Source organism: Symphalangus syndactylus, chromosome 6 (assembly GCF_028878055.3).
Source record: "Symphalangus syndactylus isolate Jambi chromosome 6, NHGRI_mSymSyn1-v2.1_pri, whole genome shotgun sequence".
NCBI classification, from domain to species: Eukaryota; Metazoa; Chordata; class Mammalia; order Primates; family Hylobatidae; genus Symphalangus; species Symphalangus syndactylus.
The window spans coordinates 131,040,762-131,055,853 of NC_072428.2; the positions used below are offsets into that span (position 1 = coordinate 131,040,762).

General features: G+C 40.7%; 1 protein-coding gene across 8 annotated transcripts; it reads right to left on the reverse strand.

Moving 5' to 3' along the window:
- Positions 1-230: 230 nt before the first annotated feature.
- On the reverse strand, positions 231-9,830 carry MRPS33 (mitochondrial ribosomal protein S33). 8 transcript variants are annotated; one of them, XM_055284264.2, is made up of 4 exons: positions 9,735-9,830; positions 9,055-9,117; positions 4,805-5,046; positions 231-600 (listed from the first exon to the last, which is right to left on the reverse strand). In XM_055284264.2, exons 3-4 carry the CDS (start codon positions 5,017-5,019, stop codon positions 495-497), a joined length of 321 nt encoding a protein of 106 aa, XP_055140239.1. In that variant the 5' UTR covers positions 5,020-5,046; positions 9,055-9,117; positions 9,735-9,830; the 3' UTR covers positions 231-494. The 8 variants fall into 8 exon arrangements, with proteins under 8 accessions (XP_055140239.1, XP_063497747.1, XP_055140237.1 ...); XM_063641677.1 differs by lacking the exon at positions 9,735-9,830 and adding an exon at positions 9,370-9,477; XM_055284262.2 differs by lacking the exon at positions 9,055-9,117 and having other exon boundaries at positions 9,735-9,820.
- Between the last annotated feature and the right edge of the window lie 5,262 nt (positions 9,831-15,092).

Below are 15,092 nucleotides of genomic sequence, written 5' to 3' on the forward strand. Positions count from 1 at the left end.
ATACTCTACAAATTCATCTTAATAGATTTTCAAAGGAGTAGGTGAAGACACAAAAAGTTTGTGAGCTTGGTGGTGGAGACAGTGGCTGAAGAGCCCAAGATGAAAGAAGTTTAGGGCTGGGTGAGTGAGTAAGCAAGAAGGGAGAAATGAGGACACTATAGGACGCTCACTTAATGAGGTTTTTCCTCCATTCCCCCACCGTCCCATCCCACCCCAAACAAATCATCAAACAATAACTGAGGTATTTATTTCATTAGAGAATCAGGTAAACCTCACATTACACGGCCAAGGCCAAAATAATTTTGCACAGTTAGAATGTGTTCAAGAAACCAGCCACAATGTAACCGGATTAGACTTCACCAAGGAGATGACTGTGTTCCTCCAAATAAACTTCATTTAGGAAGATGACATTCCTCCAATATGTGGAAAGACAATAAATGCACTTTCTTCTCTCCGCCACTGAGGAAGAAATTCTCCCTCTTGAGGGACCAACACTATTTCCTTTTTGCTGCTCTTTTCCCTTCTCCTTTCTTTGGTTTCTCCTTTCCACGAAGCTTCTTTAGTCGTTTTTGCTCATCCATAAAATCCTGATGCTCATCTCTGAAGAAGGAAAAAATAATTAACCAGTTATTTTTACGAGAGTAGAAAAGTACACTAATCTAGCACTGCTCTCTTAGGTCATTCTGGTTATCGATCTTTGACTTTTACAAGTTGGCCACATGCTCAGCTTGGTGAACAAAAAGTATAGGGAGTCCCTAACATAGAGATGCAGTGTATTCCAAAAGTTCACTTGTAAGTCTGTTTCCCCTCACAGAAACACTGCCACAAGCTGCAGTGAAATTCCCAGGTCAGCCTACCTAAACCTACATAACAATGACACAATACTAATGATTACCCCAAATTTCCCTGCAACACTAAGACTAAACAGAGAGGAGACAAAGTGGGCATCAGCTTCAATAGCTACACAGAGACCCTGACTGCCCTAGGAACTAGCATCTACTCAGAATGGGGTGAGGTCTGGAGGAAGCTCAGCCTGGCCAACATGGTGAAACCTTAATGGCAGTAGGTAACTCACACAAAAAGGCTGCTGGGGAGGCCGGGCGCGGTGGCTCACGCTTGTAATCCCAGCACTTTGGGAGGCCGAGGTGGGTGGATCACGAGGTCAGGAGATCGAGACCACGGTGAAACCCCGTCTCTACTAAAAATACAAAAAAATTAGCCGGGCGTGGTGGTGGGCGCCTGTAGTCCCAGCTACTCGGAGAGGCTGAGGCAGGAGAACGGCGTGAACCCGGGAGGCGGAGCTTGCAGTGAGCCGAGATTGCGCCACTGCACTCTAGCTTGGGCGACAGAGCGAGACTCCATTTCAAAAAAAAAAAAAAAAAAAAAAAAAAAAAAAGGCTGCTGGGGAAAGGCTCAGGCAGAAGGAAGCCAAATCAAAAGACAGATACTAAAAGAATCAAAGCAGCCAGGACTATGTAAGTATGTGGATGGCATAGAAGTTGATGATTGCTTATACTATAAAAAAAAGTCCACATCTTTAGCCCAGATACCTAAAGATTGGTATGGTGTTTAAACATGTAAGCTCTGGATTCCATGTGAACCTGGGTTCAAATCACGGCTCCACCATTTACTAGATCTGTCACCTTGGATAAGTGGCCTTACCTCCCTGCACCTTAGTTTCCTAACCTGTAAAGTATGGATAATAATAGTGTATGAATCAAATGTAAAATAGGGGTGTGCTGAGCTTAAGTTTTAACTCTCTAGGCTATCCATGAACATCACGGACAGTATACGACTCTTTGGGATTAGTGGTGAGTGTCCCCAAATAATTCTCAACAGTGCAGCTGGTGTAATTCTTCTAAAATATATGTCAGATCATGCCACTCCTGTTCATAGCCCTGCAAATGGTTCCCCATTTCAACCAGAGCAAATGCCATTGTCCTTACTACGGCTTCACAGCCCCTTGCAATCCGTCTCCAGTCCCACACCCTCCCGGTACCTGCACGCCTCCTGGAAAGGAACACTCCCACCTCAAGGCCTTATGCTGTGCTCTTGCCCCTCTGCCTTGCAAACTCTTCCCCAAATCCTACTCGGCTCACTCACCACCTTCAAGCCTCTGCTTAAACCTCAACTCCTCAATGAGGCTGACCCTGACTGTCCTGTTTCATCCTGTAATCTGGCCTCTCCCCACCTACTGCAGGCCCCGTCAGCACTCTGGATCCTGCTCAGCCGGCTCTACTATTTTTTTCCATAGCATGTTCAACTTTGTAACAGATCATATAATTTACTTATTTTTTTTCCCCCTCTTCTATCCCTCCTTCATTCTCATCAACCGCTGGACAGAAAGAAAGCTTTCTGGCGACTCTGTCTCTGTTGATGATACAAGCTAGGCACCTGGTTAACTGAATGAATCAATTGTTTCTGAGAACTGGTGCTTCCCTCCCTCTTTTGCAGGTCTCTGAATAATATTTTCCTTATTGGAGACTGTCTAGTTTCATCCTGCCTGATGCCACAGGAGGCCTAGCATTAGAGGTATCATTTACCATACCTAGTGACTACGTGAAAATAATTTTGTTTTTCTATGGATAACTATTTTTCCCTATCCCCAAAGATAGCTAAGTCTTTATTTTTCAAACAAACAAACAAACAGACAGCAGCAGCAAAAAGATAAATTAAAATAACTGAATGTGATTTTTTCATGGGTTATAATTTTCTCCTCAAGATATCTGCCTCCCAATATTTTATTTTGGGTTATAATAAAACTAGTTTTTATTTTCTGAGCCCAGACTAATGGCAAGAGAGGCAGTCCCAAAGCAATTCCAAACATTCAAAACATGTCATAGATTGTAACCTCTAATATATTAACCAAGCACATCTATTATGTTCACCGCTGTTCCCCTAGTGCCATCTTAAGTGCCTGCACGTGGAAGGTACGTAAGAAATATCCACTGGATAGTGAATGTACCAATCTTTAGTGATCTGGAATGAATGTTATGCTGTACTATTAATTCTATTGTATTAGAATAAATGGTTCCAAATAATTTTAGTATTGTTGCCCAAAGACAAGTCCAATTACAACTTGTTAAATTTCTAAAAAGATGGTAGGTATTTTAACTTTATACAATTATGTACTATTTGAATTCTTTTGTGATGTGCATGTATTAGTTAGGTAATTAAAAAAATAATTTTTTTTTTTGAGACCGAATCTCGCTCTGTTGCTGGAGTGCAATGGTGCGATCTCGGCTCACTGTAACCTCTTCCTCCTGAGTTCAAGCGATTCTCCTGCCTCAGCCTCCCAAGTAGCTGGGATTACAGGCATGCACCACCAAGCCCAGCTAATTTTTGTATTTTTAGTAGAGACGGGGTTTCACCATGCTGGCCAGGCTGGTCTTGAATTCCTGACCTCAAGTGGTCTGCCCGCCTTGACCTCCCAAAGTGCTGGGATTACAGCTGTGAGCTATCGTACCTGGCCAAAAAAAATAATTTAATGAAAAGGATCACACAGGTATTTGATTTTTTTTTTTTTTTTTTTTTTTGAGATAGAGTCTTGCTTTGTCACCCAGGCTGGAGTACAGTGGTATGATCTCGACTCACTGCAACCCCCATCTCCTGGGTTCAAACAATTCTCCTGCCTCAGCCTCCCAGGTAGCTGGAATTACAGGCATGTGCCACCACGCCCAGTTAATTTTTGTATTTTAGTAGAGATGGGGTTTCACCATGTTGGCCAGGCTGGTCTCAAACTCCTGACCTCAGATGATGTGCCTGCCTCGGCCTCCCAAAGTGCTGGGATTACAGGCCTGAGCCATTGTGCCTGGCCTGATCTTTTTTTTTTTAGAGATGCACACAGTCCTAAGCCCCTACTTCCTAGACATACGCACACATACAAACACATGGTGTTAAGAACCTGTGTGATTTACGTATTATCCTTAAAGGCAAACTACAGCTTATCCAGACCAAATTAATATGTCAAAAAGGGTACAAAATAAAAATGCCAGAAGAGAGTAGGAAGAAATGTCAACAAAAATGCCACCAGAAGAGAAATAAGGCTCCCACATACCAGTTAAGCAGCAGATCAGGTGTGGGTCAGGGACTCTGTTCATCTGCTAACAAGAGCCCACTGCCCTGGCAACCTTGGTGTTTCTGAGGCTTTCTTCCTCAGTACTTGGACCAGTTTTTCTCTGCATTGTTTTTTTTTTTTTTTTTTTCTTGAGACGGAGTCTCACTCTGTTGCCAGGCTGGAGTGCAGTGGCGTGATCTCGGCTCACTGCAACCTCCGCCTCCCAGATTCAAGCAATTCTCCTGCCTCAGCCTCCCGAGTAGCTGGGACTACAGGCATGCACCACCACGCCCAGCTGATTTTTGTATTTTTAGTAGAGACGGGGTTTCACCAAGTTGGCCAGGATGGTCTTGATTTCTTGACCTCGTGATCTGCCTGCCTCGGCCTCCCAAAGTGCTGGGATTACAGGCGTGAGCCACCGTGCCCGGCCTCTTGGCATCGTTTTTAGAGTGCTCTTAGATTAACAAATTATTAAATACCTTTCTACAGCTCAGTATCTATTCAACATTAGTCATGTTGTAGACATAATTAAAATATATCTTCCAACAAGCATGAATTTCCTTTTTTTTTTTGGTCTCTCCATTATGGGTATTTTGAAAGAAGCCTTTCTCCTGCAAACTGTACCTTTTGAACTACCTGGGCTCTATTATAAGAACAAAACTACAAGGATAGAAAGGCTAATTTTTTTCCTTTTCTGATCTACTGAAAAAAAGTCTCTCATAGGTCCCTCTTTGTGTTTGTCATCACCTGTAGAGTCCAAGAAATCGGAGTGTCTGCATGAGTTCAGTGTAAGTGTGGTGATTTGGATACCAATCATAAGTCTCCTTCTTCTTGGCCAAGGGCAGTTCACTAAACAGTTTCACCACTTTCATAGACTTGGAATCAGTAGGCCTGGTGACTTCACCAAATAGCCGGGCACTGAGACGAGACATGCGGAAGGCATATTCTGAAAGGGAGGACATTTCTTGATTGGCAAGGAGTTAGAGTTCCTATTGAAAATGAGAAGAAAGGTAAACAGGTTAGGGTAAGAAATTCCAAGATTAGCTAATGAATACGTTAGAAAACGCAAACACAGCAAGCCACTCATGGATCAGTGCAGTGTTGGCAGGATATGCCTTGGAGTGGAGAAGTATCCACAGTCCAAATGGCTATTTCTTTTTTTTTTTTTTTTATTATACTTTAGGGTTTTAGGGTACATGTGCACAATGTGCAGGTTTGTTACATATGTATCCATGTGCCATGTTGATTTCCTGCACCCATTAACTCGTCATTTAGCATTAGGAATATGTCCTAATGCTGTCCCTCCCCCCTCCCCCCACCCCACAACAGTCCCTGGAGTGTGATGTTCCCCTTCCTGTGTCCATGAGTTCTCATTGTTCAATTCCCACCTATGAGTGAGAACATGCGGTGTTTGGTTTTTTGTCCTTGCGATAGTTTACTGAGAATGATGTTTTCCAGTTTCATCCATGTCCCTACAAAGGACACGAACTCATCATTTTTTATGGCTGCATAGTATTCCATGGTGTATATGTGCCACATTTTCTTAATCCAGTCTATCGTTGTTGGACACCAAATGGCTATTTCTTTTCCTTGCTTTACAGTTGCGAGTTTTGCATTTTGTGTTTACATGCTATTACTTCCTTGCTGTACTGCCTCCTTTACAATCAACTATTCTGTGATTCACCAGGTTATTTACTGACAGTCAGTTTACCTATTTGTAGGCTGGAGATGAAGAAGACAGGGAAACAAGTTATCCTAGTCCAGCATTATTATATCTTCAGAAAACACCCACCTAAGCAATCTGCAGCATTAATATGCTGACTGCTTGCCATCAAAAGGTGTAATCATGGCAGAGACATAATTATGCTGTTGTCTTTACTATCAGTCCTTTGAACACTGTTCTCCTCAAGGGCTCCAGAAGGCTCTGAGAGCTGCTAATGAGTTATGAGGTCATTTGGCTTCCAGGTTACTGAACTGAATTTTGCCTAGAGACTGAGAGCCATTTGGGAAAAACGAACAGACAGTAGCCCTATAGAAATAAATCCAATAGCTCAAAAGATTCATTTTCTTATTAAATAGAAGGCGAATTGTGAGGTTACTGGCTGTATCTTCCATCTTATATATTCTGCTTTAATGCAAACTAGCTAAGTTCTTATCAGCTGAAAACAGTAGCTTTTTCTTCAGAGACATACAACACTGAAATGGGTATAAGAATGATATCCGTGATATGCACAAATTACAGCTAATAGACATAAAAAACTATACAGGGGATACATGAAAATCAAGAAAGCTGCTGGTGGAATAACTATCTCAACTCAGTTTAGACCAGACGTAGGGGTTATTGTTGGCAGAATATACCAATTTATGAGAAATTTTAGTAGTGAGATGAAAATCTTTGCTGACTCAGAGACTATCCTGGGAAACAGTTCAGCTGAGATGAAAAGGTGCTGATATGCAAGCAGGAAAAAGGCATAAACCTTGAAAAACCAATGGGAGAAATGTACCAAAAAACCCTCCTACATAAAGATGGTGCCAAGTGAATTTCAAAATAGTTCTTGCAAGAAAACAAACCATGTTTAAATTAAGTAAGTTTTAATGCCTGCTTCAAGATCTATTAACAGAGGAGGCTGGGCATGGTAGCTCAGGCCTATAATCCCAGTACTTTGAGAGGCTGAGGTGGGAGGATTGCTTGAGGCCAGGACTTCACGACCAGTCCAGGCAACATGGCGAAATCTTGTTTTTACAGATAAAAAAAAAAAAAAAAAAGAAAATAAGAAAATTAGTCTGGTGTAGTAGTGCACACCTGTAGTTCCAGCTACTTGTGGAGGCTGAGGAGGGGGGCATCACTTGAGCACAGGAGTTTGAGGTTACACTGACTTATGATTGCACCACTGTACTCTATCTAGCCTGAGTGACAGAGCAAGATTGTGTGTCAAAAAAAAAAAAAAAAGAAAAAAAGCAGAGGCTGATCTCAAACCAACTGTCAACCTCAAAACCATTCAGAACACCAACCAAGCAATCTTGGGTCAACAGTGCCACCTGAAGGCTGGCAATGGTAGAAGTGTCAGATCCAACGTCCACCCCTCTCTCCCCACCATCTGCAGATCACCTACAAGCCTGTTCTTCCTTTTCCATTCAGCAGTCTCAGTTTCCTGATTCACTTCTTTCCCAACTCTGGTTGCGGGGGGGGTTGTTAGGACTAGGGTTATAGCCTCAAGGTGAAAAAAAGTCATTTAACAGTTTAATGTATAAACAAATCAGTGCCATAAACCTCTAAAAAGCCTTGCAAATGTCCAGAAGTCACCTAGTTTCTTTGCATGCTTTTTCTCTTCCTTTGCCCTTTATCTTTTTCTAAACATTAGATTGAAAAACAACAGTTTCTTCATCAACTTTGCTTTGTTTTGCTTAATTACCATTGTGGCATCAGAATAGATTTCTGTTGTAATTGCACAGTATTTCCACAGTTAGTTATCTGTAAGCTGGTCTGGGAACTATCAGTTTGTTACAGTGTTTTCAGGAAAATCTGTTCTGAATTCCAAGTCCCTTTATTTGTAAATGAAGAGGCAACAGGGATTCCTGAGGCCTAGGTTTGACTACTAGCTCTGTCACTTAATCCTTGGGTTATTGTGAACAGTTACTCATCCTCTCTAAATCTGAGTTTCCTTTTCTGAAAACAAAGCTTGCAGGACTAGTGCAAAAATGAGTAACAGTGGCACTCAGTAGAAATGCTAACTTACAAAAAAGAATGAGAACAGAACTGTAAGTTTGGTTTTCATATGTTCTACATAGACACATTTGTTTATTCCTTATTCTTAATCATGTTTAAAACAGAGAGAGAGACAGACAGACAGATACATACTCCATATAGTAAAAAGTTTGTGCCTCCCTGGAATGATGACCTCACTTACAAAGACTGACAGCCAGAGAAACACAGGGAGAGGACCAGCACCTTGGTAACTTGACAAGGTAGCCAGGAGGAAGAAGGGACTCAGTAGGACAGTAGTCACTGAAGCCATCACAGGATGCTGCTGTTATCTCCATGCCCATTTTGGAATGCGGCAAATTACTGGGATACATAACTTGTAAGTAAAAAGGTCACACTAGAATTGGCTGGAACATGGTTGTATCATAAAATCCAAGTCCTAAAGTTTTATGACAGAGGAATAAGCCTCTTCAAACCTGAATCCCTTACTAGAAACAAAGGCCCACTTGCTAAACAGGAGGAAACTGAAAGTGGTTTTAACAATTACCAATGACACTGCTTTGTTGTTTCCTTCCACAGTGCACAGACACATGTCTCTCACGAAGAATGACACGGGAGCTTTTCTTATAATGTGCATGTCGATTATATTTTGATTCACATGAAACCATTTTCAGGGAGTACAAAACAAGTCACTTTAAGTGTTGCCTTTCTTTAAACGTGAACTAAAGAAAACTGTACTATCATGGAAAAAGTTAACTGGAGCTGAAAATGCTAAGCAAAAACAAATTACTCAAATGTGCTGAGCAAAACAAATTAAGCCCACATGAGAAGAAAATTCCCAAATTTTTACTTTGGCACAACAGGGCAAACTTCTTTGATCTTTTTGATAGGTCTGATGCATTTAAAAGATTATTTCAATAAGTGGTTTTGTATTAGGTTTGCCTTTTCTCTTTGAAAGGTAAAGATGAAGTGCAAGAGTTCTTAACCTGGATGTGCTTCAGCGTTTTGAAAACAGTGGAAGTGTAAATCTGTATGCTGATATGTGTACGTATGTGTGTGTGTGTAAATTGTTCTGGGAGAGAGCTTTCTCCAGTTTCCCAAAAACCACTGGTTAGCAGAACGCACCAGCTGCAGAATAAAAAAGCTGGTTGGAATCTCGCCTCTGCCTTTTAATGGCCACGTCGTTTTTGTAATGGTGCTTATTCTCTGTCAGGTTCTCTCATCGACTACACGAGGACAGTCACACTGCCTGCGATGCGAAGCTAATATCCAACATTCACAGCACAGTGCCTACCTTAATAACCATCAGGATCCAAGGAACTCACATACAGCGTACACACGTTGTCATAGAAACAATCTAAACATAAAAACAATATCAACAGAATGCTTTTAAAAAAAAAAGCCCGGTACCGATTATTTTACGGAGTCATAGAGGCATCAACGGCATTGAAAATGTATTAGCCGCATTCAGTTCAGCAAGAACAATCTTCAACTCTCTCCACCTGACTCGATCATGCCTGACTGTGATGGAAACTGTAGTACTGTCAAGTCAACCGATGTCTGACTCGGGAGCGCATTTCGCAAATATTTTTCTTAAATATCACCTTACCGTATTTTTCTTAAGGTGGTTACAAAATTAATCTGCAGCCCACCACCCAAAGCTACAGTGCCGAAGGCCGTGTGGTGAGCAGAGAAACTGAGCCTTCTACTGTTAACCAATCTGGAAGAGAGTAACTGCGCCTGAGAGGAAATTACGGCACCGGAAACGCGGGTATCCTACGTTTAAGAAATCCCCCAACTGAGGCAGAAAAAGGCCAAGTTATTTGTGTGATGCACGTGAGCCGCCCGAGCTGGTCACTAATGAAATGGATTCGCCCTATTATTCCTGGCGACTCTATAAGGTTGGAGACCCCCGTAGACCTCTACAATCATCGCCCCTCGTTGCAGACCACCAAAAGTCACCGACAGCCTTACCTGGACCTGACCTTCCTCACCCACGCACCCTCGTCCCGGAAGGCCTGCCCCCTTCCCGGCTCTAAGCTCGCGCCGGCAACTATTACGGGGAGCAGTAGAGAAACGGAAGCTTGGCGGCTAGAGCGGAGCCCTAGTGAACGACCCGGAGTTACTGGCTCCCCCTCTTGAGGCCTCCGAGGTGTACCTGGCGCCTGCGCAGTGAGGCTAGCGCCTCCGCCTGTGCGGAGGACCGGGGGAGGTGGTGGGCTGGGGAGGGTTAGGGAGGTCTGGCTCTCCTGGAAGGGCTTGCAGGGTTCGGTAGTATATTTTGGTGGGAATGGCTACAGACCTGCCTCCAAAAGCTCTGAAGCAATGGCGATGCGTGTGCCGTGTGGTCTTTGTGACCGACTTGCGGCGCCATCCCCCTCCCCTTCCATCTATCTGCTCATCCTCTAATAATAGTTAATTAGGATCACCAGCTGCAAGCCTTCCTTGCTACTGGGTTAGGAGCACTTTCCCCCATTGACCCAGGAGCTTCTTCAGGGAGTGGGGATGGAACGTTTGTCTCCTCAGTAGTTAATCTAGACCTCGCTGGGCAGATAGTAGAAAACATTGTGAGTATTTCACCCCATACTAAATCTGTTTTCAAGCAAGCCACATCCCATAGGCATTGTATGCAGCACTTACTCAATGTTTGATAGTTTGGGTGAGGAAACAGTACTCGTTTTCTGAGCATCGTTCAAGGCATTTTATAAATATTTCAAAATGTGCCCTGGAATTAATATCGGTAGTGAGTTGCCTACCTAGTGGGTATTGTATTTACACCCTCTTTCCTCCTAGAGAATTTACTTTTAAGTTAGAATTTGACGTCTAATCAATCTATGCTATAGGATTTGCTTTTATCAAGTTAAGTTTTGACATGTTATCAGCTTATATGATATAGTAAACAGCCTTATAAAGTTGGGTCTAGTGACTACATTTAAGTTTGCAAAGGGGTAATGAGTATCCTATGCATGGCTACAGTCCAGAAAAGAAGTCCTAAGGAGTGAAATTCCTGGGAGAAATTTCATCTTGTCTTTTGCACTTGTTTCTGTGGAGTTGGCTTGTTTTTATGTAATGGCCACTGAATCATATAAACAAGAAGACTTCCTTTACGTGTAAGCTGCCGGTTTAAAGCCAAATTTTAATTGGCTCGAGGCAAGAGCTATATAAATATATATATATATATTTTTTGCATAAACCTTGTTGGCTTCGTTTTGTATATCCTTTCAGTTTTTTCCTTTTCACGTATGAATTATTGGTGTTATCAGTGTTTTGTGAATTACTATAAGCTACCATAAATCTTTCTTGAAACATAGCTAGGTATATAGAATTTCGGGTGACTGTTTAGGTACTTTGCACTATCACTTTTATTAAGTCAATTTCATGGGGTTCATATTCGTTTCCTGAGGCTGCTATAATAAAATACCACAAAGCTGGTGTTGTAGAGCAACTGAAATTTATTATCTCACAGTTCTAGAGTCCATAAATTCAAAATCAGCATCACTGGGCCAAAATCAAGATGTTAACAGGGCTGTGTTCCCTCCAGAGACTCTAGGGGAGCATCAGTTCTTTGACTCTTCCAGCTTCTGGTGGCTGCTGGCATTCATTGCCTTGTGGCCACATCACTTTAGACTTCAAGGCCAACATCTTCAAATCTCTGCTCCCTTTTCACATTGCCTACACTATGTGTGTCAGACTTCCCATTGCCTCCCTTTTAGGAATGTGTAATTGCATTTAGGGCCCATGGAGCTAATCCAAAATACTCTCTCAATCTGAAGATCCTTAATTTAATCACATCTTCAAAGGCCTTTTCCCCATATCTGGTAACATTTGCAGGTCCCAGGGATTAGAATCTGTTATCTTTGGGGAACATTTTTAGCCTACCACAGGATTGGAAGGAGTAAGCCCTTGAAATTGGCCAATCAGAGACTGTTACTGATCAACAGGAAAGTTGGAACATTAGAAATGGAAAAATGAAATGAATAGAATAAAATCGAACCTCCTATGGATACTGACTTCACCAGACCTTGGCTTACCCATTTACACCTCCAAGATAACGCATTTTTAAGAGCACTTTTTATAATCAGAGACTGCTCTATAAATCAGATATTCCCTTGTATATTTCTATTTTCTGTAGTCCTATGTTTTCCAGTTGTGTGCTGTGAATCATTAGTTGGCTGTGAAATCAATTTAGTGAATAGAGACCAGCATGAAAAGAAAGACATTAGGATAAAAAAATATCAAAATGCATCACATGTAGTAGGGGTAATTATTGTTTCATGAAACAATATGTATATGTGCATTGGATCATAATATAAATATACTTCTTGCTGTAGGTTGTGGTAAAATGGAAAGCCTCTACTTTAAGTGATTTCATTATTCATCATACTCTTTGGCAAATGTTCTTTGTCATTAGGCAGGGCAAGAATTAAAGCTACATCAACTTAAAGTTCTTATGGTGTAGCATAGTCCAAGGGGCAGGGGAATATTTATTGCTTTAAGTAAATCAATTTACAGATACCGTATTTTCATAAGTACTCTTTCTTAGCATCATGTAGATTCTTTTTTACTTCTGCATTTGCAGTAGTTCTTGGACCTTACAAAAGAAAGGTATATCCCTCACACCTTCGGTGATGGATATGCCTTCCAGGATGACAAATGAAAGGAAGATTCAAAATGTTTTGGAGGAAGCTTCCTCTAATGATCAATCAAGGCACCATCAACCTTTCTTAGGCTTCATGTCCCTTCCCATCTTACATATATTTCACTTAAGGGTGAAGTACGACTGTCAGAAATATGGTAATTGGTTTGTTGTGATTTTCCGAAATCAGATATACTGTGTGAATGTTAGTGGTAAGAGTGACAGTAATTTTCCTTTAATCATCAGATCTCTTCCATCCTCTGTTGAAAAGTGCATTGCTTTTGAAGGAGAATCTGGTAAGAGCAGAGCAAAGCAGCATTGAAGAAAGTATCGAAGCCAATTTTTTTTTCCCATATATTTAAACCTAAGCAATTCTTTTCAGCTAGTCTCAGTACTTCTCCATAAGATATATCACTATCTGGAAAGGAAAGCAGCTCTGAACAGCTGAAGTAGTAGAGCTTTGTGACAGATATTTTATTTATTTATTTATTTTTTGGACAGAGTCTCACTCTGTTGCCCAGGCTGGAGTGCAGTGGCGTGATCTCGGCTCACGGCAACCTCCGTCTCCTGGGTCCAAGCAATTCTTGTGCCTCAGCCTCCTGAATAGCTGGGATTACAGACACCTGTCACCACACCCAGCTAATTTTTGTATTTTTAGTAGAGACAGAATTTTGCCATGTTGGCCAGGCTGGTCTTAAACTCCTGACCTTAGGTGATCCACCTGCCTCCATCTTCCAAAGTGCTGGGATTACAGATGTGAGCCACCGCCCCTGGCCGTGACACTGATCATTATAAATATCATACAGATTATTTTCAGGTACCTTCATATTTTTCACATTGCACTGGAATAAACTGCACAAAAGTCATACGCAATTTTATTTTAGATTTGGTGTGTGTTGTTCAATGAATGTGAAAATGTATTGTGATAATCACTGATACAGTTCACCAAATCTTTTCCATTTCCTTCCACTTTGGCTAGATTGTATTTCATGAGAATTCTGAGATTGGTTAGGACCATGTGACTTTTTCTGGCCAATGACTTATGAGCAGATGTGAAGCATCACCTTCTGATTAAGGTGGTTATTTACCCTGATGAAACTCCAGAGCTCTCCTTCCCTTCTGAGACAGAGTTGTTGCTCTGTCAGCCCGTGCTCCTGAGTCGTTATGAAGGGCTGATCCTATTCCACCAGCCATAATGGAAATATAGCTTTCATTATAAAGGAGCCTTTGTTGTTTTAATTCACATGCCTTTGTTTTAAGTCATACAAATTTGTTGTTTGTTATTGGAGCATGACCTAGCCTATCTTGTCTGATACACTTATTTTTATCAAATTCTATTATGAAATAGAGAAATACTTCAATCCTGACTTTCTTTCTGCCTCTTATTAACAAAAATAAAATTATGCTTTAGCTTCTAGGCTAATTACTTTTTAAATAGCATATTCTTTTATTCTTCATTAAAGATATAGGGAACATTTTGATTATGATTTCCAAAAAATTGTTGAGAGCTATTCTAGAATATTTATATATTATTCTTCTTCAGTTATTCCTAAAAGCTGAAAACCAAAGTTCAATATACACATAGACATACTGAAGGAATATTCTCTGTTATACTCTAATTCATAAATAACATTTATCTTGCACATTATGTTTTATTATTATGAAATAAGTAATGAGAAAAACCACATCGATTTAGTCTTGGTTTTATAGCTTATTATAAAAATGGGTAAACCAATTCTAATAGTTTTGATATCATTTTAATCTTGGTTGCTTTTAATAATTGAGGTTATGAGATGCGTTTGATAATTTCCTAGTTTAAAAAAACTAAAAATACATATTCTGATACATTTAGCTAAAAATGAGATTAGAAAGTAAATCTGACCTAGATGATTGGTCTGACAATGAGGATTAGCTTTACCAATTAGATTATGTGGCTAATGGGTGTTTTCTATAAATTGAATAGGCCATATCTACAGCTCCAAGGTTTGGCAAAAATGTATAAAGTGCATGATGATATAAATCATTTTATAAAAGATATTTTGTATCGAAATTAACAATATATCCATTTTGCTAACCCCTTGATGGGCTCAAAGATCCTCTCACCTCAGCCTGTGGAGTAGGTGAGACTACAGGTATGAGCCACCATGCCTGGCTACTGTTTAAAGTTTTTGTAGAGACTGGGTCTTGCTATGTTGCCTAGACTTGACTCAAACTCCTGGACTCAGGTGATCCTTCCCCGCTTGGCCTCCCAAAGTATTGGGATTACAGGTGTAAGCCACTGTTCCTGGATAAAACAAGGTGATTCTAAATGAAAACAGAACAAATACAGATTTCACAAATCTTGGTGTTGCCTTTTTGGTATATTTCCCAAACATTGTGAAAGTGAATGACCTGTATAATACATTCTCTTAAAAGTCAGGTTGAAAGTAATTCTTTGTTTTCAGAAAAAGAAGAAGGGACTAGGTAAGTTTTTAGCTGACAGATAATTAAATAATTTTTGTAATAGATTTCCATGTACCTTTGTCATATAACTCAGAGTTCAAATAATTGGGTGATATTGTCATACACTAAAACATGGATGAACCTTGAGGACATTATGCTAAGTGAAATAAGCCAGTCACTAAAAACAAATATTGCATGGTTCCACTTATATGAGGCATCTAAAGTGGTCAAATTCTTAGAAATGGAAAGTAAAT

What these genes read in the sequence shown, in the direction of transcription:
- MRPS33 (XM_055284264.2), bottom strand. Translation starts at nt 5,019, where the DNA reads ATGTCCTCCCTTTCAGAATATGCCTTCCGCATGTCTCGTCTCAGTGCC. An exon ending in CGATTTCTTGGACTCTACAG is followed by an intron (nt 601 to 4,804) that starts GTGATGACAAAC and finishes TTCCTTCTTCAG; the next exon opens with AGATGAGCATCAGGATTTTA.